This window comes from Apis cerana, linkage group LG9, assembly GCF_029169275.1.
Source record: "Apis cerana isolate GH-2021 linkage group LG9, AcerK_1.0, whole genome shotgun sequence".
NCBI lineage: Eukaryota > Metazoa > Arthropoda > Insecta > Hymenoptera > Apidae > Apis > Apis cerana.
Window position 1 is genome coordinate 9,201,007 of NC_083860.1, and position 27,955 is coordinate 9,228,961.

The 27,955-nt window shown below is 43.6% G+C and overlaps 1 protein-coding gene across 5 annotated transcripts in view; it reads left to right on the top strand.

Annotated features, from left to right (window-relative positions):
* Nucleotides 1-27,955, top strand: part of LOC107993573 (neuroligin-1) — a 278,033-nt gene that overhangs the window by 221,179 nt on the left and 28,899 nt on the right. For all 5 annotated transcript variants that reach the window (XM_062079448.1, XM_062079447.1, XM_062079446.1 and 2 more), the window contains one exon: nucleotides 12,294-12,421. In XM_062079448.1, coding sequence (XP_061935432.1) covers nucleotides 12,294-12,421 — 128 coding nt within the window. The remainder of the gene's footprint in view (nucleotides 1-12,293; nucleotides 12,422-27,955) is intronic.

Below are 27,955 nucleotides of genomic sequence, written 5' to 3' on the forward strand. Positions count from 1 at the left end.
TTATACGGGATGAAGGTTGACGGGTGAGAAGGAAGGGGAAAAAATGGCGACTAAACGCGGTCTATAAGGGGGGAGGGGTGGCGTGACGAGGTGAATCCAGGTGGGCATAAGGGATAATCCTGCGGAGTTAGCGTCAGTCAGGGTTGAATTACGACGTGTGACGGGACGGGGCCGCCCCTATTTGCCGTAAATTATGATAAACTGCGTTACCGGCGGAGCGATAATAAATACGAAATCGATATCGCGGCCATTTGAAATTTGCGAATCCGTGGTGAGCGCGGCCGACGTTATCGTATATAATAATCTATTATCTGCAAGTATCAAAGGGGGTTGTAATTGGGCGGAGGCGTGGCGGGGATGGAGAAGGGATGGGATGGCCGGTCAAATTAACCTTGTCTCGTAACGGGTTAACGTGCCAGTGCAAAGTTTTAAGTGTTCACCTCCCCCGTTATTTATCGCTCGATCCAGCTTTAATGGACAACGACATTGATTCTAACACCGCATTCACCGGATTTATAGTGTTTAAACGTAGCCGTGGCGTTAACGCAGCCTATTATATCGCCGCTTCGTTGACAGTAATTGTTTAATTGTTTAGGGAAGAATGCGTTGTTTCGTGGTAAATAACAAACCAACTCCAAGACAATCTTTGATTGAAGAATACGTAAAATTTTTATATCGAATTATACCACGGAACATCTTGCAAAATCCCGCAAAGTTTCGCATCGATTCCCTCGCAGAACAAGTTACAAGAGATATTGAGTTTAAAAAACGCAATCTCTAAATCTTGGCCAAGCTTGGATCGCGCGCGACCAAAAAATACACATTTCCATAATCTTCCATCCAATACGAACAATTCCGCTCGCGGAAATCTCGGTCGCGGCGGAAGAAACAAGGTTCGCGAGGTGGAATGCGAAGTGGAAGCGTCGAAGAGCGCGCGTGTTGGCGAGTAAAGGGCATTAAGGACAGTTTCGAGGGGCCGTTGCCACGTATGTCTGTATTATGGTGTGTTTGCCGGCGGATTACGAGAGTAAAGTACGCCGCTGCCGCGACACTGTTTGCGATTGCCACGCTCGCGGTTATTGGGACGCCGTAACGTTTAGTCCGCGCGATTATGCTAAATTATTGTTTACAGGCATCGTATCCTATACGTCTATTTACCGTGGACTCTGCGCTGTTCGGTCGTTAACACGGTGCCGTGCCGATTTCCGTGGATGAAAACCGTATTGTCGGCGAAATTGTATCCGAGTTTCGCGATTCGGGGGAACGGTGTTAAGCTTGGTCGAAGGGAATTTCTCTGGAAAGTAAGTAACCTTTTATAGCGCGAGTAAAACATATCGGATTTTTATTTACAACTTCTTTTTCGTTATTTGTCGCGGTTTTAACGATTGTTGAGCTCGAGAGAACGTACACACTCCGGTTCGTTCGACCCTTTTTTGAACAAAATTTGTCAACATAATAAAATAAGGTAATTGGAAATTACAGGTTGCGAGATGATTAGATCTTCTAGAGATTTTAAGAGCCCAGGAGATCGTAAAGAGAAGAAAAAGAAAGGAAAAGAAAGGAGAAGAACGATCGTAATACTCGAACGTAGTTAAGAAATTATCCTCTTTTCCTTTTGGTTGCAAAGCTAAAGAAATCCGATTTACAATGTTTTTGTAGAATAAAGATACTTTCTCGACTGGTAAAGAGATCCTGCTAGGAGGAAGATTATTGGCGAAAGTTGGAATAGCGGTACCGGTCCCTAGAAAAGTTTTGTCGCGTGAGTTTATATCATTTTCTTGACTCTCCGGAAGGAGCGTCGTAAAGAAGAACAACTGGCCGGAGTAAAACAGATAGCAGGCGGCCGCGTGAAGGAAGGAAAACATGACCGAAAAAAAAAAAAAAAAAAAAGAAAGAAAGTGTATGGAAGCGCAGAGAGATTCCAACAAAAGAAAGGAACTTCATCCAGAAAAGGAGATAAACCGACACAAGAATGGATATACGAGTTGCGGTTTGTAACTTTGAAATTGTCGCTTAATTATAAGTTCGCCTCTGACGAAGAAAAATAAAGCAAACGTGGAATCAAGGTAAAACATTAGATCGTTGCCCATTTTATCGTAACGATAAAAGTGAATCGAGCGATTTTATTCGCTAGTAAAGTATTGAATTATCCGCAAATTGTCCATATAATAAATCTGTAAACAATCGAAGGAATAACACTCTTAGACTTCTTCGCTTCTGCGTGTTTTGCACAGGCGAGCTGAAAGTTGTTTGAAAATTCTACCGAATCCCTCTCCGCAACGCGACTTGCAACAGGTTAGTCGACGGTTAGACGGTTTTTCTCTCTCGCGCTATGCATAATGGATGGATGGATCGATGGGTGGTATCGTACGGAGGAAACGAATCAATAGATACAACCCAGGTTATCGTACCGCGCGACAGAGGAAGGAAGCAAAAATCAGTTTGTAGAAAAGAGTACGAGCTGGCGTACAATAAGCTAGCTAGTAAATGTCAAAATGATCGAACAGCATGTTTATTTTCCACGTTAAAATAAACTTTCCAATTTTTTTGTTTTCTATAAATCGATCGCACTGCCACTCGATATTTTAATTCCAAAGTTTATATCCACCATTGTTATTATCGCGGTAATTCTAAATATTCAATTGGAGAGTTAAAAGTGTGTGAAATAGAGAAAGAAATTTAGGATATTTAAACTTTTTCGCAGGAAAAAGTTTTCTCAAGTTAAAAGTTTCGTGTTTTTCAGCTTTCGAAATCGCTCGAGTTATCGTTAAACCGCGTCGTCTTTTATTTATTCAAGTTCACGAGTTCCCGATTCGCCGCCGATCTTAAATTATCGAGAAAAACCAAGCTCTCTTTTCGGATGCTTTTAAATCCGCGCAATCTTTCCCCTCCCCCGAAATTCGATCCAGTCTCGGTATCAGACGCCATTACCATGAATTAATTGACAATCGACCGACCATTGGCTGAGCGAACACGCGATTTCATGCCAATGAATTCACCACACCAGCGCACCGCGACGCGCACACCAGATGGCTCGATCGTAACACGCGACTTATTACGTGTCTCGCGTCCATTAGCTCTGTCGTTTAAATTGCAAATACGGCTCAAATAAGAGACAACAAAGTTCCGGTGATACCGCCGCTATCGGCAACTTTCCTCGAATCTAAATGTTACCAATTAAACCGGGAGCGAAACTTTTAACGGTGACTAGCCAATACCAAGCCCAAGGTTTACACGCGCTCGGCAAACTGGTAATTACACCTGGTACACCTAGTTAACCAGGCTTTCCTCCACCAACAATCCCCGAGCTTCGAAAGGTTTACGATTTCTTGATACGTTTCATCATATATGAAGCAGGAAATTATCCTCGTTATCATTAATCGATTAATCAATGAGAATTTTATTTTTCCGTAACGATTTCGAAGCGAAACCTTTTCGATTTCCAATCCTCTTGAATCTCTTTTGAATTATCGAAGTTGTTAAAAATGGAACGTTACTTTTTTTTCTCTTCTTTTTTATTCTAAAACTCTAATTTCTTTCTTCGGTGAAAGAGTTTAATCAGAAAATCGATTCGACCAGAACTCGAATGAAACGAGTCCGAAAATGCGACGCTTGAAAATTTCCCGGCAAATTTTACGCGCGTCGTTTCAACTGACGTTCAATAACAACCGGAATTCGATTAATTTCGCATTCTATCGGCGCTGGGCGGTGTTCACCTGATTCAGTGCTACACGGTTAATGGCCGCGATATTATTTCGATACCCATTGAGCGTGTCGCTCGATTACCGGCCACGGTCGAGGGATGTTTTTTCCGTTCCGTAAATGTCGCAAGATTGCTAAACGCCGGTTGCAAACGTTAGAAATTTCCTGGCCACCGATACGCGATATACAGGCTGGAATTCCGCGTCGATTGGGCGCAAATGAATGGGTTAATTCAATAATAAATCAGCGTGGTCGATTGTTCAGCGACGCGTGAATTCCATTATTAACCCTAGCGAGCGCGCAAATGCGATAATTGCAGTAACATTAATAGGCTGTAAAGTGCAATAAGTAACAGCGCGATTACGCAATCGACCGTTTCACGCAAGTTGAACGCATTTTCGCAAAATTTTATACGCGCGTGCAAACCTTTCTCTCTTTTCCCTTTCTTTCTTTCTTTCTTTATTTTTCGCGAGGAAAGATATATGTACAGAGATGACCGAAACAATTTCACCGGGCACACGAAACCGCTAATAGCAATTTACGAAACGCGTGGAGGCAGGTAGCGGGTAATTGAGCCTCGCACCGTCCACCCACGCTCTATCGTTCTCTAAACACATTCCATAAACGGGAACTGAGCGGATTTCGCGACCACTATGCGCGTTATGAAACCGGCGGTGCGACGATCGCGTTAGCGACACCATTCCACCCCTAAAATTCCACCCCTTTTTCCTTTTCATTAGCCAGTCGTTTCCTCCGCTGCTCGCTCCGTTCGATCATTTCGCCAAGTTTTTCAACATTATTATTCCATTTATTTCGTATTTATTTTATTTTATTCTCCCTCAAAAAAAAGTGAACGTATTTCCCTTATTTGGATTAAACGAATAAAAAATCTTGGTGGAATATCTCGCGAAGTACGCGCAATTTAATTTCGGCCATTTTGCTACAGCAACATCTAACGGAGCGGCGTCACGCCAATATCCGTTTAATTAAGTTTCCAACGTGTCGTACGTCGAACAAGATTCGTTTTGCGGCGTTGTCGCGGCAAGAAAATGGGGTGTTCGCTCTTTCTTCGAGCAGTGTGTCGCTGTTGGGGATGGAATGGGGGGAGAGGTGGAAGAGAGAGAGCAATGCATCAACGGTTAATGAGCAAACTTTAATATTCTCCCGAAACTCGACCCACCGCCACCTATCTCGCAACGAAGCAACCCCCCTCGGCGGAGAGGGTGGGAGCGGATAGACAACGGGATCGTACAACTACCCGTAATTATTGCGAGCTTGGCAAACGAAGGAAGGATGAAACGAAGGAGAGAGGCAGGGTGGTATCATTCTGGAGGGGAGGATATACTTTTTATGCACAGTCAAAGCCCCCGTTAATCTGGCAGATGTCTAATTAACGTTGAGTACAAAAATCCCTCGCTCGATCCTTTCGTGGATTAATAGAGAAAAATGGACTTTCTTCTTGGATCGATCCAAACTTTCGATCAAATTTCCTCGGAACACGATTTTACTGAACTTGGAAGATCCGCGAGACAGAATTCTCTCTGTTGATTGCGCGTCTGGAATTCCAGCTTCTGCGCGAAGACGTAATTACTCGCGCAGGGGAAAGGAAGACGTAAAGTTGAGCTTAGAAAAATAAAAATAAAGAAAAAAGGAATCCGAAGAAGGAGGAGAGAATATAAGGGTAGTAAATTCGGGAAGGAAGAGAGAGATTGGGGATGAAACGGGCAATTCTAGTTATATCGAAATCGTGGGAAGGAGAAAAATACGGGAGCGCGACGAATAGCTGGTGCAATTTCAAGATGTGCGCGTGGCACCGGTTATATCTGAAAGGGAGGGTGAGACTGTCTTTAGCCCGGTGTTCGTGGGCTCGTAAAGCGGGTGTTAATCCCGAATATGAAGCTTTTTCGTCGGTATCAGCGGGAAATTCTGCAGTGGCGGCGGCCAAGAATGTGGTAAACGACACGCGTGTGGAAAGAGAAGGCGAAATGGAGGGGAAGGGAAAGCCGTGGTGGCAAGTTATAACGTTGATTTAGCGCTTGTAATTACGATGGAATGCATATCTGTTCAACGGCCGGTTTATACCGCAACTCTTGGAAACCCTTTCATAGCGCGTTCGACGATATCGCGCCTTCGAAATTTGTTACGATTTTTCTCCGCTATTTTTCATTTTCGAGTAACGAGCGAGTCGTTCCATCTTGGCGAGGAAAGAGGAGGAAAGACGAAATTGGAGAGAAGTGGCTCGTTAAATGAAATAGTGGCGCGGTGGATTGGGATTATCGGTGAAAAATCGTTCGTTATCGGAATCGATGGTGCACGATCGATCGTGGGCCAATTTTAATCAAAATAATTCGTCCGTTAGACGAGACGTTAGTTCTCCAACGAGCCGTTGGTATTTCGTGTTTTCGATAAAACGAGAGAGAGAGGAAAAAAGACGAATTCCATAGAACGATGCATTTGGGAAATGAAACTTTGTCAGTCTCGCTATCATTAATTCGTGGATAATAGAGAGGAGCCAATTTTCGGTGAAATTTATCCGTGATTATACTGTGTTTGGGTGATTGTTTAATCAGCTGGCGCATCCACGAGTTGATGGGAACGTTCACGGGAACAATGAAATACACTTTTAAGATTTAATGCTATTGCGTGTATCGAGGATTATTGAATCGGTGAACTCGAAAAAGGCTTTTCTTTTTTTTTTCTTTTTTCTTCTTTGCTCTTTTCAGAGAGAGAGAAAGAGAGAGAAAATACGCACGGTCATTTGACGGAATTGGTTGTTCGCAATTGAATTCTCGCGCTTGAATTCGATCGAGCGAAGCTGAAAAAGTGCGAACGCCGAAACATCCTCGTCACGCCTAATCGATTTCCGTCAGCTTAGAGCGGAGCAAACTGACAGCCACACGCCTCTACGAGATTACAATCCGCAAGAAGGCTCGACGAAAGGTGTCTGGCACCGGTTGCCAACTTTTCTACGGCTGCTTATTCACTCGCCGCCGGGCCAATCTTCGACCCATCGCAATTTCGAATCCCTTTGGATCACGGCCAAACCGAATTCGGTTTCATATGTGATTCCAAGATATCCGGACAATCAAGGATCATCCACTGTTGAAAGAATAAGCGATGATTAACTAAAATGAAAAATCACGTAAAAAAAAATTCGCGAGACATTCTTATTCCCGCGAATCTTATTCTTATGAGGAAAGGATCCATCGTAGAATTAAAGTAAAATAAATCAATTCGAGGATTGACAAAAATTTTAGCTTGTCGACATTCCGTTTAACGTTCTGTCACCTTTCTCAAACGGAAATATTCGTAGAATGTTCGTAGAAGGTCCGTAATTCTTGTTCCCTCTTCCCCAAGTATTGTTAACGTTTGCATTAAATTACAGCCAAGTTATAATTTTTCCAAATTCGGAATTCGTGTCTCCAGTTCTAATATCTTTTCGTTCTGAACATTGAAAAGTTTGCTGCCACGTTAGTCGACAAATATCGTAGGGAAACGGATAAAGGGCCACTCTTTGCACAAGGAAGAAGGGGTGGAGGGAGAAAGAAAACGCGGACGTCCTTCCAGCTTTCATGTTCGTCTCGAATTCTCATTCTGTTCGTCTCAGTGTCGCAAAACAGCGCGTCGAAGAAGAATGGAGGCGAGAGAATTCATCGCGCCTTTCTGAAACGTGAGATCCCTGAATACCTTGAAAACGTGAGCACTTCAAAGTCGAGCGTATTTTCGAAAGCTGGTAATAAATGAGAAACTTGAAAATATTCGACTCATTCTCGCGCCATTCCCCCTCCTCCGCCATTTCTATTTTTCTTTCTTTATTATTCCTTCGAACGAAAACCAAGAATTGACGACAAAAGTAACGACGGAGAGGAATAAATTATGAGAAATTGCGAGAAAATAACACTCGATGAGACACTTGTAGAGGGGTAAGAAAATTGACCCACGATTTATTATTCATTCGTCGATGATAACAGACGCGTTCCATTTTACACTCGCTCGATCGCTGGAAACATCTCCTAATTACCTTTGAACCTATATTACGTTTGTCTTGACGAACGTAACAAGCTCCATTATGCCTGTCTAAATATTCCATTTAGACCGACCAGAGGAGCTGTGCGCAATTGTTTGGTGGGCAATGCGAAAATTATCACCCTTAACAATCGCGAGAGCATCGGTAACCTTCGCGCGATAGGCTTATCCGTCTAAAATCACGAACACGAAGAGAGGGGGAGAAGGGGAAGGAAACAGGAAATCGCATTAGACCGGTGTCTCTCTTTGACGAAAGTGCAGCCATGTCGGGATAGCCGGGGTGACAGCCGGTGTTTCGTGGATTCGAGAGCTTTTGTGCGACGCTCCCATTTATGGATTATCGTTGCCCCCGCGCGATTACCGGATCTGTGACATCCGGTTTATCTATCTGTCTGTGTCAGTTGCACGATACCTGGATCGCCCTAATATTATGCGCGTCTCGAAACGGACGAGGTCAACGCGTGAAACGTTTGACTTTGCCGTGAACCTTTCCGAGACTCGAGAACTGCATCCATTATGTTCCTCGAATCGTGGAGGATTCAAAGAAGGGTTCAAACGTCACCGATTCGATCAAAGAAAGCGAACAATTCGAGGTTTCTCCGTCGTGGGATTGCTTTTTTTGGGGATAACGATTGTAATTCGCAAAATTTGGTTTATGGGAACAGTCGAAAGGAGGATTTTGAAAAGCTATGGAGAGATCATATCCGGTTGTTCGGAGTGAAGAAAATTAACGCGATAACGGCCGCCACCTTATTAATCCAACCCCAATACGACACGCGCGCCTCTTTAAGCACTTGATCCACTAAAACCGAATTCGTGACTGTACATCGGCCTGTAGGAACTTCTGTTCAAAGATACTTCACCCGAAAACGGGTCAGGGACTGGCGCTTTAAACGCGAGCAGCACAATTAGAGCGTCCGAGAATTACCATTTACCTCTTTAATTACAGAATTAAAGCGGATGGAAGATTCTTTCCCCGTTTCGAGATCCGAGACAAGTCTTTCCCGCTATCATTCCTCTTGTTTAACTTCGTCACGATTGCTCGCCCGAGTCGTGATCCGAAGAACGAAGCGTGATCCGCCAACTAGAGAAACTAGAGAAGCTAACGATTTTCGAAATCTTTCCCCCGATTGTTTCGCGAGTGCTCGCAAAACTGATCTTCGTTGCTCGCCCGAGTCGTGATCCGAAGAACGAAACGTGATCCGCCAACTAGAGAAGCTAATGATTTTCGGAATCTTTCCCCCGACTGTTTCGCGATGCTGAATACTTGCCCTGAATGCTCGTAAAGCTAATGGAGAGGAAGAATATCGGAGAGGATGGAGGTTCTTTCTCCGTTCGAGATTTGAGAACAGTCTTCGCGTGTTTCCAGCTATCATTCCTCTTATTTAACTTCATGATCCGAAGAACGAAGCGAACGAAGCTAGAGAAGCTAATGATTTTCGAAATCTTTCCCCCGATTGTTTCCCTAATGCTCGCCAAACTGATCTTGGTCACGATTGTTCTCTCGAATCGTGATCCGAAGAGAGCTAGAAACTAGAGAAGCTAATGATTTTCGAAATCTTTGTTTCCTGAATCTTTCTCATGACTGATGGAGGGGAAAAATATCGGAGAGGATGGAGATTCTTTCTCCGTTCGAAATCTAAAAAGAGTCTCCCGCTATCATTCCTCTTATTTAACTTCATGATCCGAAGAACAAAGCTAGAGAAGCTAATGATTTTCGAAATCTTTCCCCCGATTGTTTCACCAATACTCTGATCTTGGTCGCGATTGCTCTTTCGAATCGTGATCCGAAGAAAGCGAACCAAAAACTAGAATCTTTCTATTTAACTTTCGAGTCATGATCCGAAGAACAAAGCGAAAGAAGCTAATGATTTTCGAAATCTTTCCCCCGATTGTTTCCCTAATGCTCGCCAAACTGATCTTGGTCACGATTGTTCTCTCGAATCGTGATCCGAAGAGAGCTAGAAACTAGAGAAGCTAATGATTTTCGAAATCTTTGTTTCCTGAATCTTTCTCATGACTGATGGAGATTCTTTCTCCATTCGAAATCTAAAAGAATCTTTCCGTGTTCCCGCTATCATTCCTCTTATTTAACTTCATGATCCGAAGAACAAAGCTAGAGAAGCTAATGATTTTCGAAATCTTTCCCCCGATTGTTTCACCAATCTTGGTCGCGATTGCTCTTTCGAATCGTGATCCGAAGAAAGCGAACCAAAAACTAGAATCTTTCTATTTAACTTTCGAGTCATGATCCGAAGAACAAAGCGAAAGAAGCTAATGATTTTCGAAATCTTTCTTATGATTGTTTCATTGATGGAAGGGAAAAATATCGAAGAGGATGAAATATCTTTCTCCGTTCGTGGTCTGAAAGAAGTCTTCGTGTTTTTCCCGTATGCATTCCTCTTATTCAACTTTATGATCCGAAGAACAAAAGGAACGAAGCTATAGAAGCTAATGATTTTCGTAATCTTTCTTATTTAACTTTCGAGTCATGATCCGAAGAACAAAGCGAACGAAGCTGGAGAAGATTTTCGAAATCTTTCCCCTGATTGATTATTTCGCTCGTAAAGCCGATGGAGGGAAAGAATATCGGAGTGTTTTGCATCGCGCATCATTTTCCCGCAGGCGTGCGGCCATCCACCCACGAGGCCAATTCCACCCTTCGATTATTTGCCAAGCAGGAAAATATTTTGCAGCTCGGGAGTGCGATTCATCAAACCGCTTCAAAATCAAACGTTGCGAAATTTAACATTTATCCCCTGTTCGGCTATAAATCTCGGGGAATCGGAAAGGTTGAATAATACGAGGCCACGATTCTCCATTATCACGTCGGAATCACTGGAATCGATGGTTTTTTAAAGTAGCTTTTAAAGAGCGCGTCATAGAATCCGATCGATTGGTTCCCACCGATTAAATTTTGCCTCGCAGAAATTTCCCCTCGACGCGAGATCGAGAATCTTTATTTTCGATTACTTTTCTCTTCGATTTCTTCTGTTTTTCTTTTTTCTTTTTTTAATGGTATTGCTATTTATTACCGTGTAATAATTCTGTTCTCCGTGCAAAAAATTATACTCGAAGAGAAAGAGGAGTGATTTTTCATCGTCGGACGAGAAATCGGTTTTTCCCTGTCTTGTTCTTATCGCTTCTCTGACAATTAAAACGTTTTAACGAACTGTTCCTTTTACGAGCTATTTCTTTCAAGCGTGAATCGAATTTTTACGATCGAGCAATTTTAAGTATCGATACCTGTCCGAATCCAAGGTTTTCGACGTTCCTTCCACGGAAATGGAAATCGAATTCTCGCTGGAAAATCGGTTTCCCCGCCGCATGTTCCCTCGCTCGTAAAAAGAGCATGTTTGTTCTCCATCGGTCGGCATCAGGATCCGCGTCTCTTGGGAACAGGAAAGGTCTCGCTGGCAGCTATCTGTTTCGTGCACTCACGTCGCTTTCAGCCTTCGGATCACCTTACCGCCACCCGTAGTGTAACTCGGCCAAATAAAAATCTCCATCTCCCGTTAACGCATCTCCTACAATTTATTCTATCCCGCCATTTTATATTTTATATCTCAAAACTGAATCGAATTAGAAATAATTCTTCGACAAAATCTCGTTTCGAGATTTTAATTTTTTTAAACGATCCATCCGAACCGTAAATTTTATGCCATCGATTTTGATTCGATTAATTCCCCGTCGCACAATTCTTCCATCCATTCTCGATCCGAGCGAAAGGGACGCGTGTATCGCCCCTGTAAACACCGGATAGAGGCGAGGGGGGCGAAGTAACGACGGGGCAGAACGGATGTCGGGACGAGGACCACCTTTCTCTCGTATGCACAAGTAAATTCGATAGTGAGTTATGCCACGATCGTGTCTCGAATCGCCTCCCCTCCGCATCACGGATTCCACAGTGGCAGTGTTCTTACCGAGGTGGTCGGATTGAAAACGCGCGAACAAAGCGCACGTCGCGGCTTAATTCACTTTCAATTTCCTACTTGTTGCGTTAATTCGCCGGACAAGGCCTCCTCAACTTGTTTCACTGGCCAAGGTTAATGAGAATCGACGAAAGTAGACGGATTGGCATATGCTTGCTTCGATAGAACATACTAAACGAGCTCCCTTATTAGACGCGTACGAGTGGACATTGGATTCAGATCTCGTAGAAGAGATTACGTTTGGGAGGACGAAAGTAAGATCCGTCAATCCTTCGGCCAAGTTTTACATGTTTTTGCGTGAAAAGAAGGATTCACTCGTTGTTAAAAGGGCGAATTTATCGATATCGATCGCGCAAAGGGGCGGGGCGAAGAAATTGGTGGAGTTCCTCGGGAACTGTTTACTTCGAGTCCGCGCAAATGAAGTGTGAGAAACTGGTATTGGAACGGCGCGTTTGCCCCGGCCAAGATGAAACACACCGGGAATATATCCCGGGAAGGGAGCACAAAGGGGGTTGAAATACGTCCGGACCGCAGCCTGGTACTGTGCTATAACTGCGATCCGCCGATCCGAATGGATCCCGATGTACACACGTACGTAACATATCTAAACAACGATTTACGTTTTCGTTGCAGGAACCCGAACGTGATCGATCACCACGGTCGAAACGACACGCTTCTGCCCGCCAGCCGGGAGAAAAGCCGTTTCCGGAGCCTGACGTGGGATCAATACGACCCGGTGCACCAGAAATACTTGGAGATCGGTAAGTCGTCCAGGCAAATGCATCGTTCGAAATTTCTTTTCACGCCGTTTTCCTATCCTTCTCTCTTCCTTTCGCCCGTCCTAATTAACCGGGGGTAATTTTCATTCACCTCGAGCGATGGGCCTCGAGTGCCGCCACTTCCGCTCTATGATTTCGTTCCCTCCAGCGAAGGGGGTAATAGTGGGCGGCCGCGTGAATCACGGTCGAATCAACGTGAAATCAAGAAGAAGTTGTTCGCGGTGGAAAAATGAAGTGGAAAAAGTGGATGGTGGTGGTGGTGGTCCGGTGGAGCTCTCTCCAGCTTGTCCAGCTTGGAAAATAGGGAGAGAGGGAAAAGACGTTTCGCGAGGTCATTTTTATTTTCGCCGGCTCTCGAGCGCACGGCAGATGACGTGAAAGGAAACCTTTGACCTGGAAAAGAATTTGCGGCCTTTTTCCCTGCCGTTCCTTTTCTCTTTCACTCTTTCATTCATCTCCTTCCACGACTCTCTTTTCTCTCTTTATTTCTCCCTCGATCTCTTTATTTCTCTCTCTCTCTCTCTCTCTCGCTCTCGCTCTCCTCTCCGCTCCATGCGCCGCATTTTTTTGCCGCGTAACGTAACGATGAACGCTGGCATAATTCCATTAGCATTTGAAGGTAATGTGAAAGCACTAATTAAGCTAATTAGGAGTGTTTCAGCGCTTCGCTATGGTTCAAAAGAAGCGTACGCGAGAATGTAGCGAGCATAGTTGGGGCAGAAAAAAAAAAAAGGATAATTTCGAAAGGTGTAACTGAAACGGGAAGAGACTGTAAACTACCTACCTCTAGGAATAAATGACAGCGAACATTCGTTTAATGAATTAGAATCGCGCGAATCAAGCGGGGAAAATCGGGGAAATTTGCGTCAAAGCGAGGTGAAATTGCAATGATATACGCGCAGAAAGAAAATATCTTTTTCACAAAGGTGAGAAAGGCGATATCCTTTTTTTCGAGAACGAATTCGTTTGAATCTCCATATTTCCTTGAATCTCTACGGAATTCCATGGCTACGTGTCTCGATTGGTGAAAAAAAAAGAAAAACGTGCATTTCCTATCGGATTCTTATTGTATTCTTCTCGAACGAACGCGTTCTTACGCTCCTTCAAATATATCGATAAGAATTCGATGAATAAGAAGAAACAGGGAAGATCTCTCTCTTTCTCTCTCTCTCTGGTTATAAATTCTCCACTTTACAAAAGTTTACAAAGATTATTGTCAAAAAAAAAAAAAAAGAATAATTTATAGTTTTTATCGTTATTAATTCGATGACTCGTAGAAAAGATAGAAATTGATTACTTTTTTTCCCCGTTTAAAAAATTCTTCAAATTTACCTAACGCGTGAATTTTAATCAAAAAGAAGGACGAAATATCGTAGAAATCGAAAAGAGGAAATATTTTTACAAAATATTCGATATCGCAAATATGTTTCTAAAAACAATTTATGGAAAATCAAATTCCATCGAATCGAGCATCGTTGCGAACGAAAAACAATAGAATCGCGAACTGTGCGGAAAAATTGAGGAGCAGAAGAAAATTTGGAAAAAAAAATAAACAAATAAATAACTCTCGGAAATTGGGGGGGAAATCATTATCGCGATTAACCGGTGTATTATTTGGATCAAGATTAATATTAGTCCTGACCGATTCGCATATCCTGCCAGTAATAACGGGTTGATGTAATCGTCCACGGTGTGGTGTATCGAGGCCGGATGACCACGATGAAATATTGAGCTGTCAAGTGCGTGCGAGAGGTGTATGATACTTGAGCGCGGTAGAAACTCGGCGAACGTATCAGACGATCGTTTCATTAATGAGTGATCAATAGCCGGGGCCGGAGCGTAATCGTGCCGACTGTTGCTTAAACCGCAGCGTCGGCTATCGGCTCCTATACAACCTATTGCGTATAATTTATTATTATCGTTATCCCCCGTCGCTCGAAATTCATTAGGCACTAATTAACCGGTTGGGACTCGTTATTAACCGTATTATCGAATTTTCAAGTCTCGTCAACGAGTGGCCCGTGGCCCTTTATTAAACCAACTATACGTTATCCATCGATATTCGATCGTTTCGTTTCCATCGACTTTCCATTCTCCAAGAAACAATAGATATTTTCTCTTCTCTCGGCCAAATATTTTTTAAAATATCCACCTATCTCTCGTACCAATTTTCGATTAACATCTTCTCTTCCCTCGAATCATTCATTATCCGCGTTTGATCGTTCCCAGCGACTTTCGATCAGGATTTTGATAATCTTTTTCTACGCCTGGTCGTAGATTCTCTGTCGACTAATCGAAAAGCACACAAATCGCGCACAGCTCGACCCCGTCGAAGACGAACGGAGGAGGAAACGGAGTAGGAAAGCTGACGTACGAAGTGTAGTTTCCGAGTAAAAAGAGCGTGCACTCGAGAAAAGTTGGAGGTAGAAACTGTTCCTCCGAAAAAGAGGATGGAATCTTTTCGATCAGCGACACGAGCCGGTGAAACGGATCACCGCCAGTTCACCGGCGATTCACTGGATGCTCGGTATCGGGTGAAGGATCGGGTGGGCGCGGCAGAGACACGAGTAAGAGTCACCCATACACGACGGGACACGCTCGCAGTTACCATTTCTCACGGGTGGTGAAAAATCACTGTGAAACGGCGTTTCATGGCCGTTCTTCGCGATCCTTGTATCGCGATCCTTGAAAAATGAGCCGTGAAAATGGAGCGGAAAGGGAGGATTCTGCGCACCAGCCCGTGATTAATTTTTTTTCCTTTGTCTTTCTTATCTGGCCGAATGAGCCCGCCTCGGGTCTCGAGCCACCGCTTCGTTACCAGCCGACCGACCAAGGGAAGGGAAACTCTACTTAACCCTCCTCTCGGCCTCGAGAAACCACGTCTCTCCGGCTAACTTTGTTTTCGTACAGGCTAATTAATTTAGTTCCTTCCGCTAGGAAAGGGACGACGATGTTGTTCAAGGAGGAAACGTTACGTCAAATGCCGGTGTTTGATTATGGCAGTTTAAGAGGAGTAGCGAGAATGTTTCCTCGATACGGAAGAGAGATTCGTTCGACTTTTCTTTCTTTGTTCTTTTTTTCGCCTTATTGATCTTTCGAAATAGAAAAGTATTCTTTAAGATCGTAGAATTTAATTTCATTTGCAGTTCCAAGGATTCTTTTTTTTTTTTTTTTTTTTAAGTTTCGAATATCGTTAATCGATATATTTCTATCGATAAGTGAATCAATCCGATGAGAAAGTTCGTACAAGCGGAAACGTCGCATAAATCTTTGTATCGCGGTAACCGTTATCTTCGATACAAACATCCGTCCCGTTTCGCCATCGATTAAGATGGCGGTTTCTCCGTCGCTCGCACACAGCCAGGATCAACCGCAGGACTAAAACAACATTCGGTCGCCATAATTTACTTGTAGTACACGTCCCGCCCGTTTTCCATCCTTCGCATCCACCGCACGTAAGCAAACTCCCCTAAGCATCGAAGCAGTGAATTTCCAAGAATCCGTGATTTTGTACACGTCCCCCTCGATCGGATAAGGATAGACAAATAATTTGAGAAAGATGTCAAAAGAAAGTTATCAGATTTATTATAAGTCTCTTTCTCCGTATGAAAATGAATTTTTTAATGCAACTCTGTCTTCAAATTTCTAATGCACCAAAATCTTCAAATTTTTCGAAAATTAAAATTCATTGTAAATTTCCATCTTCTTCATTTTTCTCTACGAATTTTCACCAAACTCTGCTAAGTATCGATAATGAATTTCCAAGAATCCGTGATTTTAGAATCCTCCTCGATCGGATAGACAAATAATTTGAAAAAGATGCCAAAAGAAAGTTACCCGATTCATTATAAGTCTCTTTCTCCGTATGAATTTTTTAATTCGACTCTGTCTTCGAGTCAGTTCAATCTTTGTTTCCGACAAATTCAAGATATCGAAATCTTCAAATCCGAATTAAAATTCACCGGGATCTTAGGGGAAAAAACAATGCGTCATTCCAAATCAATTTCCATCCATTCACACCTTCTCACGCCTTCATTTTTCCCCATAAATTTCCTCCGCAAAATTGCATCTCGACAGCTTCGAAACATCTTAAAGTTGGATAAGATCGGAACCGATCGTCTGAACAGTTTGTCAAGGGACGTCGATCCGCATTCGGGGTCGCGTGCATCTAACCGTGTCCGGGGACGAACACGCGATGCTTCGAAACGGGAGGGGGAGGGTGTCGTGCGCCCCAGCTGCCTCCATTCGCAAACTACGCGCGACCACATTTGTCGCATCTGTACATTCCACCTCCGCCCTTCCCCCACATTCTCCAACCTTCCCCGACGCTTTGGGTGTGGCGGAGAGGTGTCTGCAACTTTTCTTCAACCCGTTTAAAGGATCCTTGTTGCGAGAAGGCTCGCTCAAAGCGAAAACAATTGTTGGAGAAACGTCAAACGTGAACGATCGATGAGGGGAGGATTGGGCGGAGATACGATTTCGAGTTTGATGGAGGATCTTGGTTGTGATGGGATTGGTGTTGGATGAGAGGGATGATGAGATTTAATTAAAAGAAGAGTTATTATTCGATGAAATTATTGTACGAAGGATTTCACTCAGAGGAATGTTTTTAAAATATTCGAAGTAGAGTAAAAGAAATAATGAGAATTAACGTGAACGTTTTTGATCGGTTTCCTTGCCCGGAATTCGATCGGTTAAAATTAAAAGAAACGTTTGCTCGACGAAAATGATAAATAATTTAGCCGCTACGAGACGGGTGGAAATCGATGAACGTGTTCATCTTTTGGCGAATGTTATACATCAAACACGAATAAATCACCTTATCGTCGATTCTCCGAGGCTGACGTTCGATTGAATAATACGGTAGAAATGCGAGGATGAAAAAGAATTTCGCCGTGTATGAAACGTTTCGAAAATGATACACCGATGATTGGCAGCCCGTGATTGAATGCGCGTGATCTACACGTGCTCTCCTCTGAAGTTTTTTAATCTGCTGCGCAATAAAAATCAAGCAAATATGAATGAAGATACATCGCTCGTATATTATATATCGATACAAACAAAAAAATTCCTATCTTTTCCAACTTCCATATTTTCTAGAGATTCCAAATTCTCTCGAAATTTTCAATCTCTTCGGGACAATTTCAATCTCTTAATCCAAAATACGAGCTTTCGATATTGTCCAAAATATATTATCTAGATCTCGGGGATGAGCGCAATTCGAAAGGATCGAGTTGAAAACAAAACCAATCGTGTCGTTTCGTCGTTCTTTCTGCTTCCGTTGTGTACTGTTTTCATGATTCCTTCATCCATGAATACGTGCAACGAAATCGCCATGCTCGCCACCGACTCGACTGATACTCAAGCCGAAGAGAAAAAGTAGAATTCTTGCGTAGAAGAATGCGAACGATGAAACGACGACGGAGAGGGGAAGTCGATGCGTCGGCGTTGTCTCGCAAACAAGCTCGGTAACGGCTCGTCGAAAAGCGGAAGAAAAGCTTAAAAAGCCGGCATTACAACGGAACCCGGAACGGTTGAACGGTTCGTTAAACGTAAGCTCGCTCCTCGCCACCCCATCCTCCTTCGTTCCAACGTTTCCTCCCTTCGTTGCGCGGGGATAGGGGGTTACTTTTACGAAGTGAGAGTTTTCCCCGTGGAACAAGAGCGGAAGTCGATAATCGCTTGTCACGAATCCGAAATTACGCGGTTATATTCTCTGCTACTACATTTACCGCAAGACGCAATTTGAGGGGATAATGTCTATCTCTTACGTTTCCTCTTTCTCTCGAACGAGGAAAGAAGGTGTGGAATTGAGGATGTATCGTGGGGGAGCGGGAGGGGAAATGGCGTATTTCGCAAGACGCTTTTGTTCGCTCCCTTGTGTCCTTTTCGCTCGGCTGGATTTACGAGCTCGGGCGGCGAGTCCAGGCCTGGACGAGGTTTCGGAAATGAAGTGTTCTCTGGACAGAAATGGAAGAGCGCGGGCGACGAGAGAGGTTGAAAAGGGCCGCCGCGATGCGTTATTAAAATTCGCAACTTTGTCGGTCGCAAGTTTACGTTTAATTAAAAATTGTGCCGGCTTGCATGCGTCTCTTTTTGCCGGTGGCCAAGGAAATTGCACACGCGTAACTATTAAATGAGCGACGATTTCTGCTTCACCACCTTTGCAATAGAAAAATCTCTGTGTGTGCGTGTGTGTACATTTTTGCCCTCGCATGCCTCGCGTACTTTCATTAAGATCCCTCCGACAGAAAACACGGTTGGATACACTGTTCCCACCAATTTGAAAATATTCCATCTGTGAATAAAGTTGGAAAAAACTTAGGATTGTAAGTTTTATTTCGAAAATTATTTGCGTCACAGGCGAATGATTGGGAAGGATATCAGGATTTTGGAGGAAAAACTCGCGTCGAATTGAATTGTTTAGTTGGAATATTAAGTCAAATTTTTCATCTCGATATCTCTGATCTCTCTTTCTTTTCTTTTTATTCGCGAAGGAACGTACGTAACTCGACACACGGAATAATAATCCGCGTATCAAGATTTCTACACGTTTCTATCCTGGAAGAGGGAATTTATGGCCTGGACGGACGGAGGCGCCATTATTGAAGAATGGGAAAGGAAACAAGATATATGGGCCGAGGGTCGGCCAAGGCAAGCAGCCAAACCTGAAAATCGACTCGTTGTCGCCAAGTTTTAGATCGTCGCCGTGTCAACTCCTTGGTTCAACGCCGAATTCGTTAAACGCATGAAATTCGGAATGCGTACGTTCAATTGAGAATCGAAATGAGAACGCAGAGAACGTCGATAACTAGGGAAGCAGCCGAATTATGGGCGACCGCTTTATCGAGTTGATCGATCACGCCTGTGGCTTTCGATATCGAGAGCGGTATCGCGAATCCTGATTAACGATAACGGCCAATGCGAATCCATACGCGATACAGCTTTCCGCCATTCTATTTCCGTTCGATTTATAATCGAACTTTTATTAAACATTCTCTTGGCGCTGGGTGAAAAATAGAACGCAGCAATTTTGACTTATCGAGAAAAATCGATTCGGAAGGAAATAAAATTGACGAACGAAGAAGCTGTGAAATGATCTCGAAAGGTATTTTTTTATTATTCTTTTTTTTTTTTAATATAAATATATGATAAAACAGATATCGTTTCGACCGTGAATCGAAAGAAGTAATTTTTCGATCTCGGCAATTTGTTGTTTAGTTGGGAGTCAAAAAATATTTTCGTCTCCAGACGTTTCGTAAGCTTGCATTTTCGTCCGAGAAAGGAGGCATACGTTTTAATTAAAATACGGTTATTAATTTAGTAGGTAGGTAGAGCCACTGCTGCGAAAATTATTAATCATCCTCGGGATGAATAAACGGTGCCCGTGCTCGCGCCAGCTAAGGAGAATTGTACAAGTTCATTCCCTCGAACGTTCGCGGAACAACGGAGAACGGGGAGGGGGGATGGCCGAAGAACGAATCAAAGTAAAATTTAATTGCACTTAAACTCAGCTCAACGCACTCCTCGAAAATGTTTTCTCCCTCCTTTATCCCAGGACGTCGGTAATTTAGTCGAAACTTTTCATTAAAGTATAATTTAGATTGAAGGGAAGAATACTCGAAGATACAAGGAAAATAAAAACGAAGTAAAATTTTATATTGCGAATAATCGAGATGAACGATACGAGAAGAAAACCTTGATAATGATTCGACGTATTTTTCCTCCTCCCTCCCCACTTGCCTCTTTGGCGCGCCATCCATGACAGACTCGTTCCGGAGAACATTCCTCGAAGCCCATCGCGAAAAGTCTCGTCGAAGTAATTATTTTGTTTTGATAAAACTGTCAAGTAGCGGCGGGGGAGAAATTCTACGAGGCGCGTAACAAGAATGTGATTTCGATGAAACTTCGGTATTGAACTTTCGAGAGGTTCCCGGGCAAATTTCTGCAGCGTGGCGCGTAACCTGTTTAATCGCATAAATTAAAGCGGGCCCCGACGTCGGGAAACAAATTTGTCGAAAGTTTGATTGCGTTAAACAATATTGTGCGTGTTTGCCGGCGAAAAACCAATTTAAACTCTGAGCCGAGAGTACGTTCACCGTGGACACCGTTTACTTTGGATCCTATTAAACAAATTTGTCTGCTAACGAGCTGATGCGAGGATACGCGCACACGTATGCGACTGAGAACGAGCAGCCGCACGAAAAAATGATTAATCGATCGAGTTTTCTTTTTTTTTTTTTTTCCCCTCTCGCACAAAGATAACTTTGCTCACGAATTTTTTAAATATTCGAATCCGACTTGATCCAAATCCAAAGATGAGAGTTGCAAAGATCGTGCTTCTCGTTTCGATTTCGAGATGAACGCTACTTGAAGATCGTTCGAAAAAGAAATCGTTTCAAGAATACGCGATTAATTACGTGATCTTCGCCAATCCTTGTTCCACGTTTCCCGTGTTTTAATCTCCACCCATTCGCCACCGATGAACCCTTAAAAGCCGGAGAACGGTTCGACAAACGGTTGGAGCGGGAGGCGGAGGAATTCGTTAATTCCCTCATCCCCATTCCGAGCTTTCGAGATTTATTTTGCTGATTACCGGCGGCGGAAAGTTTGGCCAGCCTCGCCGGATCGAGCGGATAGGTACGGAAGTTTCGCCAACTTTTCTCCTCGCACTTTGTAGCTTCGAATCCATTACGCGAATCCGAGACTGATATAGATGCGCGTAAGACTGTGCTTTGCGCTCTATCCCGTAGGAAAATATTCCGGCAGGCAGGCACGATCGGGTCTCCAGGCAAGAACTGAAACTTTTTCAGGTAACAAACGTTGTCGTCCGAGCGCAACGATACGACGCCGTTGAAGAAAGTTGTTGTCGCAGAGACGCGTGCAAGTTTCCCGTCTGTTCTCGCGCGTGGTTTACAACGTGCGCGAGATCGACCAACTTTCCCGGAGAGCTTACACGCTCAAAGATTGTTCCTCCAACGGATTTGCATTTCTCATCGCGAGCAACCTCTTCGTTTCCTTAATACGGTGCTCTTATAATCGTGGGACACGCGCGGAATAATATTCGAGGCGTTTAAACGTTGAACGTTTTGGTTCGTTCGTTCGATTAGAAATCAGGTTGAGTATATACTTGTTCGAAGGCGAGCCATCGATTCAATTTTTGTTGGAAAGATGTATCTTCTTTGTAGATATTTTTGTCAAATATTTATAGGATATTTGGATTGTTCTCTCAATTATTTTGGGTTTTGAGGGATCACGTTGAATATAAATATTGAATTTTTTTATTTTAGGGCGAGCTTGGTAAAAAATTGAACGCAATTTTTATTTGGAAAGTATAGGCTTGTTTCGTAGAATATTTCTTCCGATCTTGGCATTCATTTTTTTTTTATTCTTGAAGAAAGAGAATTATCAAACACACGAAGAATTATGAAATTCTTTCATCGAAAACACTATCTATTTATCTTAATCGCCTCGATTCTACATAAAATATCGGTTAGGAAGCGATCGAATCGAATGTAAGTCAAAGAGAATCGAGGGCACCGATTCCCGTCGAGCAATCATCTTTTCCGAAAACTTATCCCCAGGATTAAAGACGAGTTCGTATTGCTAACTGGAAGGAAGGGAAAGTACGTTGGCAGGGACTATCGCGAAGCTATAAAGCGGCGTTAAACGCCAACCTTCCCTACCCCCATCCGTCCAACTTTCCAAGCTTCGAGACTTTGCTCTTACCGAGATTAGTAGTAGGGCCGATCGAAAAGCTGCTGTCGGCAAACTCGTTAATTTATTAGGAAATATCGAAGGTGACAGGACGCACAGAATTTTCCCACCAGGGCGCCGACATCCACTTTCATCGCTTCCGGAATTTTAATCAATTATTCCGAACAATCTTCCGGTTGATTAAATTATTTTTCCTGATAAAATAACGCCCGATGATAAATCGCTTTTAAATCTGGCACGATTTATCGACTATTCGACTCCCTATCCCAAGACAAGAATCAAAATTAATTCTATCGACTGCAAAAAAATTCGATATTCTAATAATCATTATTGCAAGTGATCAACAAACCTTCCTCTCGAATCGCGAGATTTTCCCGTCAGAACAGAACGGATATTCCTTTTCTATGTTCGTCACAATGAGAGAGAAAGAGGGAGAAGGAAAAATTTCTTTTCTTCTCCCTCCGTTTACGCAGTTTTATCGCGCCGATTTCGAACACGAAGCGAACGTTAACCCAAACATCACGGATGCGTGTACTGAGAGGGGGCATAAATCGTCACGTAGTATCACTTAGGACACGCATACGTGCGCCGGTGAATTACTACGTGCCCTCTCTCCCTTCTCGCTTTATCCTACCACGTCTCCATCCCCGTTGTACAACCTCGTCCCATTTCTACCGCCACGCGTTCATGTTTCGCGGCAAGTGACATGTAAATTCTAACGCCATTCTTTTCAAAGGGCAGCTAACTCCCTGTGTCGTTCCTTTATTCACCTCGTTTCGCATCCGAAACGATTTTTCGCGCGAATTAAAGGGATTCGATGGCAAAAAATTGCTGGAGAAAGGAGAGAAACATTTTGATATTTCGTGTTTTGAATTTAATAAATATCGTTGAATATATCGATAAACTATACATTTTTCTTTTTTCTTCTTTTTTTTTTAGCGTATTTATTTTGCAAATTTTTTGATTCAAACCCGATCAAATATCATTTCGTATTAATATCATATTTTCGTATGGAGTATAAATTTTCAGTCTGTATGTACGCACAACTTGAATTTATCCTCCGGAATCAAAGGTAGTTCCGTGCCACAAAGTGCGTTGAATAGTAGAGTAGATCGAAATTTGGTCGGGCATGGACTTTCTCGTATCAATGATAAATATTCTCGCACGAAGAAAGGCCTGAAATTATCGATATAACAAGTGTTCAAACGAAGTCGAAATAAGTGGTATCGACCGACGCTCTCCAACGAATTATCATCGTCCCCGCAAAAAAACATTATTCGATGTATCATTCTCACCGTGCACCGAAGCAAAACAATGGAAACGCTTAATCCTTGAAACGTGCATACAGAACTACGAAGTTCATTATTCCGAAAGGAAGTGGAGGCAAACTCTTCCACCGGTGTCCTTTGTGCCTGCGAAGATTAACCTAACGCAATCAGCGCGATGGAGAGGAAAATGTAAGGCAACAATTCTTCGGGGAATGAGTATGTCGTGAAATATGAAATAATAATTCCATCTAAGCGCTTGATATTCAGGGGATCGCGTCTACCGCCGCCTTCGGCGTCGAAATATCGTTTATCCGCTACGTGCCCATTTACAATCGCATTGTCTCGTCTATTTCCAGAGCCAAGAATTTCTCTCCTCTCTTATTCTCCGAATATATACATTCCCGTTTTCCCCAGCTCTCCAACCGTATCGCGCACGACAACGTCATATAACGCCGTTTGCGTCACGGTATAGATTTATAATTAACATGTTCGTAATCCATTGTCGAACATTTGACCGCGATATTAATATATATTACATTAACACAACTCGAATTTCATTATCGCCAACTATGACAATTTAATAATGACGCGTGCTATTTGCGCGAAATAGCTAACTGCTAAATCCTCCGCCATTATCACTACCACTGGGTGTGCTTCCCTCGTCCACTTTTCTTTCCCTTTTTTCTTTTCTTTTTTATGACGTCCGCATTTTATGGCTTCGCTGTGTCTTCGGACACGCTACGAGCAATACATCGTACATCGGTCTTAAAAAAGATGTCATCCGAAGTCAAACGCGCTCGTAAAACAACAACATTTGCCATGGGAGTACATTTTAGCAAATTACGAGCCTCTGTGTTCCGTCGCCGTCCTCTTCAAGTCTAATTTGTTTCCCGCGTAATGGAGGCGCGCGGAGTGTAACAAGTCGCGTGATGCATCGAGACTCCTTGGAGAACAGAACTCGCCGAGATAGATTTCCATTGCCTTGTCGCTGCACTTACGATGAAAATATATATATATATACACACGAGGAATAATAATAAAATTAGAAGGAAACGTTCTAACACGAAGAGAAGAACAATCTTCGTAGAGTTAGATTTATTCGCAAAGTATCGAGGGACGTTTCGAATCGGGCCACGCTTGCCGATTTCCGCGATAAACAAAACTCGCTCCCAGAAATTCAACGGTAACCACCAGAGGCCCGCATCAAACTCGAAACAAACTTTTCCCGGCCCTCTCTCTGATCAAACATTAATAATCTCATCCGACGAATTTCTTTCCGAACCTGGCTACGCTCGAGGTGCTTCGTCATCCTCGAGGCAAAAGTTTCCCCCTCGTTTTACAAACTACCGCAACCCTCCAAGAACCCAACTTCGAGTTATATAGTATTATATAATAGCACGTAGACATACATGTATGTGTATATGTACGCACACGTATATCGCGCAGAGAATCCCTTGAAATTGGCGAAGCTACGAAGATGTTGCACAAGTATCGGCACGAAGACTTCGGTTTTCGGTGTTCCAATCTCCTCTCCCCTCCCTCCTCTCCTTAAAAACAACCAAGTTGTAGCGAAGATCAGATCGGTGTTAAGGGTTCCCTCAGACAAACACGGGGAGGGGCTCACGGAGGCAAATTCCCGTGCACGAATAGTCCCACTTCCTTTCCTAGCTTAGACTTCGGCCATCTCCTCCCTCCCCCCGTACGTACACATCCTCTTAACGGGGGATGAAACTAATGCACGTGGGAACCTGAGCACATTACCACGGCCAGGCAGCGGAACGACGAGAAACGAGTGAATAGAGGACACGGGGACCAAATTGCGATGGCGTCGTATTATCTCGACTCGATTGCCGGTCCACCCAGATCGCGTCTTCATCCCGCATTCTATTTATTCGCCGTTCTCGCACAATCGGAATAGAGAAGAAAGAACGATGAAACGGGGAAAATTGTTTCCAATTTCTAATCGAATTTTCGTCGTTCGTTGTTTCCCGTAATACGTATGTTATTCAGGAATAATTATTTCGGGGTTGAAGATTTAATCGTTGGGCTTGAGAATTATTCGCAGGCTGGTTTTAATGGCTTAATGTATGTGTACTGTTGTGTAGTTTGTAGCTGCGATCATAATTCGTAGAAAGTGCTCCCCGCCTTGTCTCGCATGAATAATAATATTTCAGCGTAGAAAGTAGAGTAATATAAATTCGATGATTTAATCCGAAGATTCCCGAGTTTAACGAACGGGCGAGCAAAGTAAATTTTATCCAATTTTAATTTTATTATTAAGTTACGCAGATTATTTATCCCGTTGAAAAAAATATATATATAATCGTACGTGTGATAACAAAATACAGGCTAGCATTACGCAAAATTTTTCGCATCGATGAAATTTTTACAAGCGTGAACAATCAGAATGGAATTACGAATTTAATAATCGTGTAAATTTTCAAGATAAATCACTACTCTACTCTCGAACGAATAATTTCATTAATTTCCGAAATATCCCCAACCCCGAATTTTTACTCGAATGTTAACCGATATCGTCGAGCAATTACAATCACCCCGTACCATGCCCGTCCCGTAACTAAAATTCATAACGAAATCAGGAAGAAGTTTTCCAATGTGGAGACAACTCCCCGCAGAGTTCACCACCCTTTGTGCCCTCGATTCCCGAGAGCAGCTGCCGTTCGTTGCAAGGTTGCTGCGCCAACTCTCGCGAGAAGTTGGCGGCGAAGTTACGCGATGGCGGACTCGAACTTGACGCCTCGCCCTCCTCTTGGAAACTAAAGATACGGGCGAAACCTGTTCGAAACGTGGCGGGGAGTTTAGCTTTTATTTTTATGTGGGCGAAGTTGGAGCAGTTACCGGTCGCAGGCCTCGTTAAATACTCGGGGAATAAACGAGGGTACGAAACGGGGCTTGGTATTTCCGCCGTTAACTCGCAATTGCAGCTTACGCTTCCTTACAGATCGGACGTATGGGGGTGGATTAGGCGGCCTCCCCGCGCCGATTGCTTTGTTTAATCGGCCAAGCGGCAATAGTACAACTTCATCGTACCTACTAACCCTGCGAAATCGAGTGTGTCGCAGGGTACATCGAGTGGGATGTACCGGGTGACGCCTCAGCCTTATTTGCTTTCGCGCAATTGACACGTACACCCTTGCCCTTGATGCCTCGTGGCGGCCCCCGAAAATGGATACCACACCATATAACGATACGATTCAGAGCCATCAAATTTCGAGCAATTATTTTTCCTTTCGAATATACGATTCTGAGATAAGATGAGGCTGAACAAGCGTGCATGAGAGGGAACGCTGATTTTCGTTGTTCATTTCGATTCGATACACGGAACAAACGGTCGTTATTCGAAATTCGATCACAATGCACACCGTGTTCCATCTGTATATATATATATAGTTAAGAGGGATGCGTTTCATGTCTCGATGGCGGTTCCGATCTAATTTAACCAAAACTGGAAACGTCAAAACGCCGTTGGCTGCGTGCGGGGAAAATCATTTACCGCGATCGTAATTAAACCGAATGCCGAATCGAAAACAATGGATACACAAACCTTCTCCACCCCGTCCCCGGCGAATCTACTTCCTCGCCCCTCTCGATCACCGTCACGTTCACCAATTAAGATACAATTTGGCCGGGAAACGCGACTCGCCGCGTTAACGAAATTGAGAGTGAACTTATTGCCGCTAATTCTGTCCCGCGGGGATTATACCCGTGCGGCCACAAATACGCAGGCGTAAACAGAAATTTATGGCTCGTAATTGACGGGCATTGCCGCGAATAAATACAACGGAGTGGAGGGGAGGGAGATCCCGTAGATCATGCGACCGAATAGAACGAACAGCCACCGAGTTTCCACGCGGTGGGAGGGGAGGGAGAGGTTAATCCACGAACGCGTACACACAGGCAGACTTGACACGCAGAATTATTGCGCGTACACGGACGACAATGAGCAACGTTAGGTATACCAGGTTCGAGTAAACAGCCCTCCGTTCTACCTCTATGGTGCTCCTCTATGACGCACGTTCCTCGCTCTGGGTTACGGCGGGGGATTGTCGCAAGAAAAGCAATTACCAAATTGCATCGGTATCCCTTTCCAAAATGGAATACAATTAGCCGTGACAGATTTACGAAATCTGCGATAGGATCCGTGCTGTGTTTGTAAAATTATACGGAATCAGATATTCGCGTATGCGAGTGTGTGCGCATAGGATTAACCGAATCGACCGATCGTTGTTCGCGGTTTGGATTAAACAGATTTTCGATTATCTTAGAGCTCGTGAAGCGAACGTGACGGGGAAACCGATTTGCAAATATATTAGAAATTCCTCTCTTTCTCTCCCTCCCTCTCCGTCGCTAAAACACTTTCTACAGTTTTCTTCCTATTTCGTCCGTAACTGGAAAATGTGAGAGGTGCGAAATCCGTAATACACCGAAGAGATTATTTACGAAACGCGAGTTGGGAGCGCGGTTGAGGAGTGAGGATCGGCGCGGGGAATTGTTACGCGGCGCGAAATTG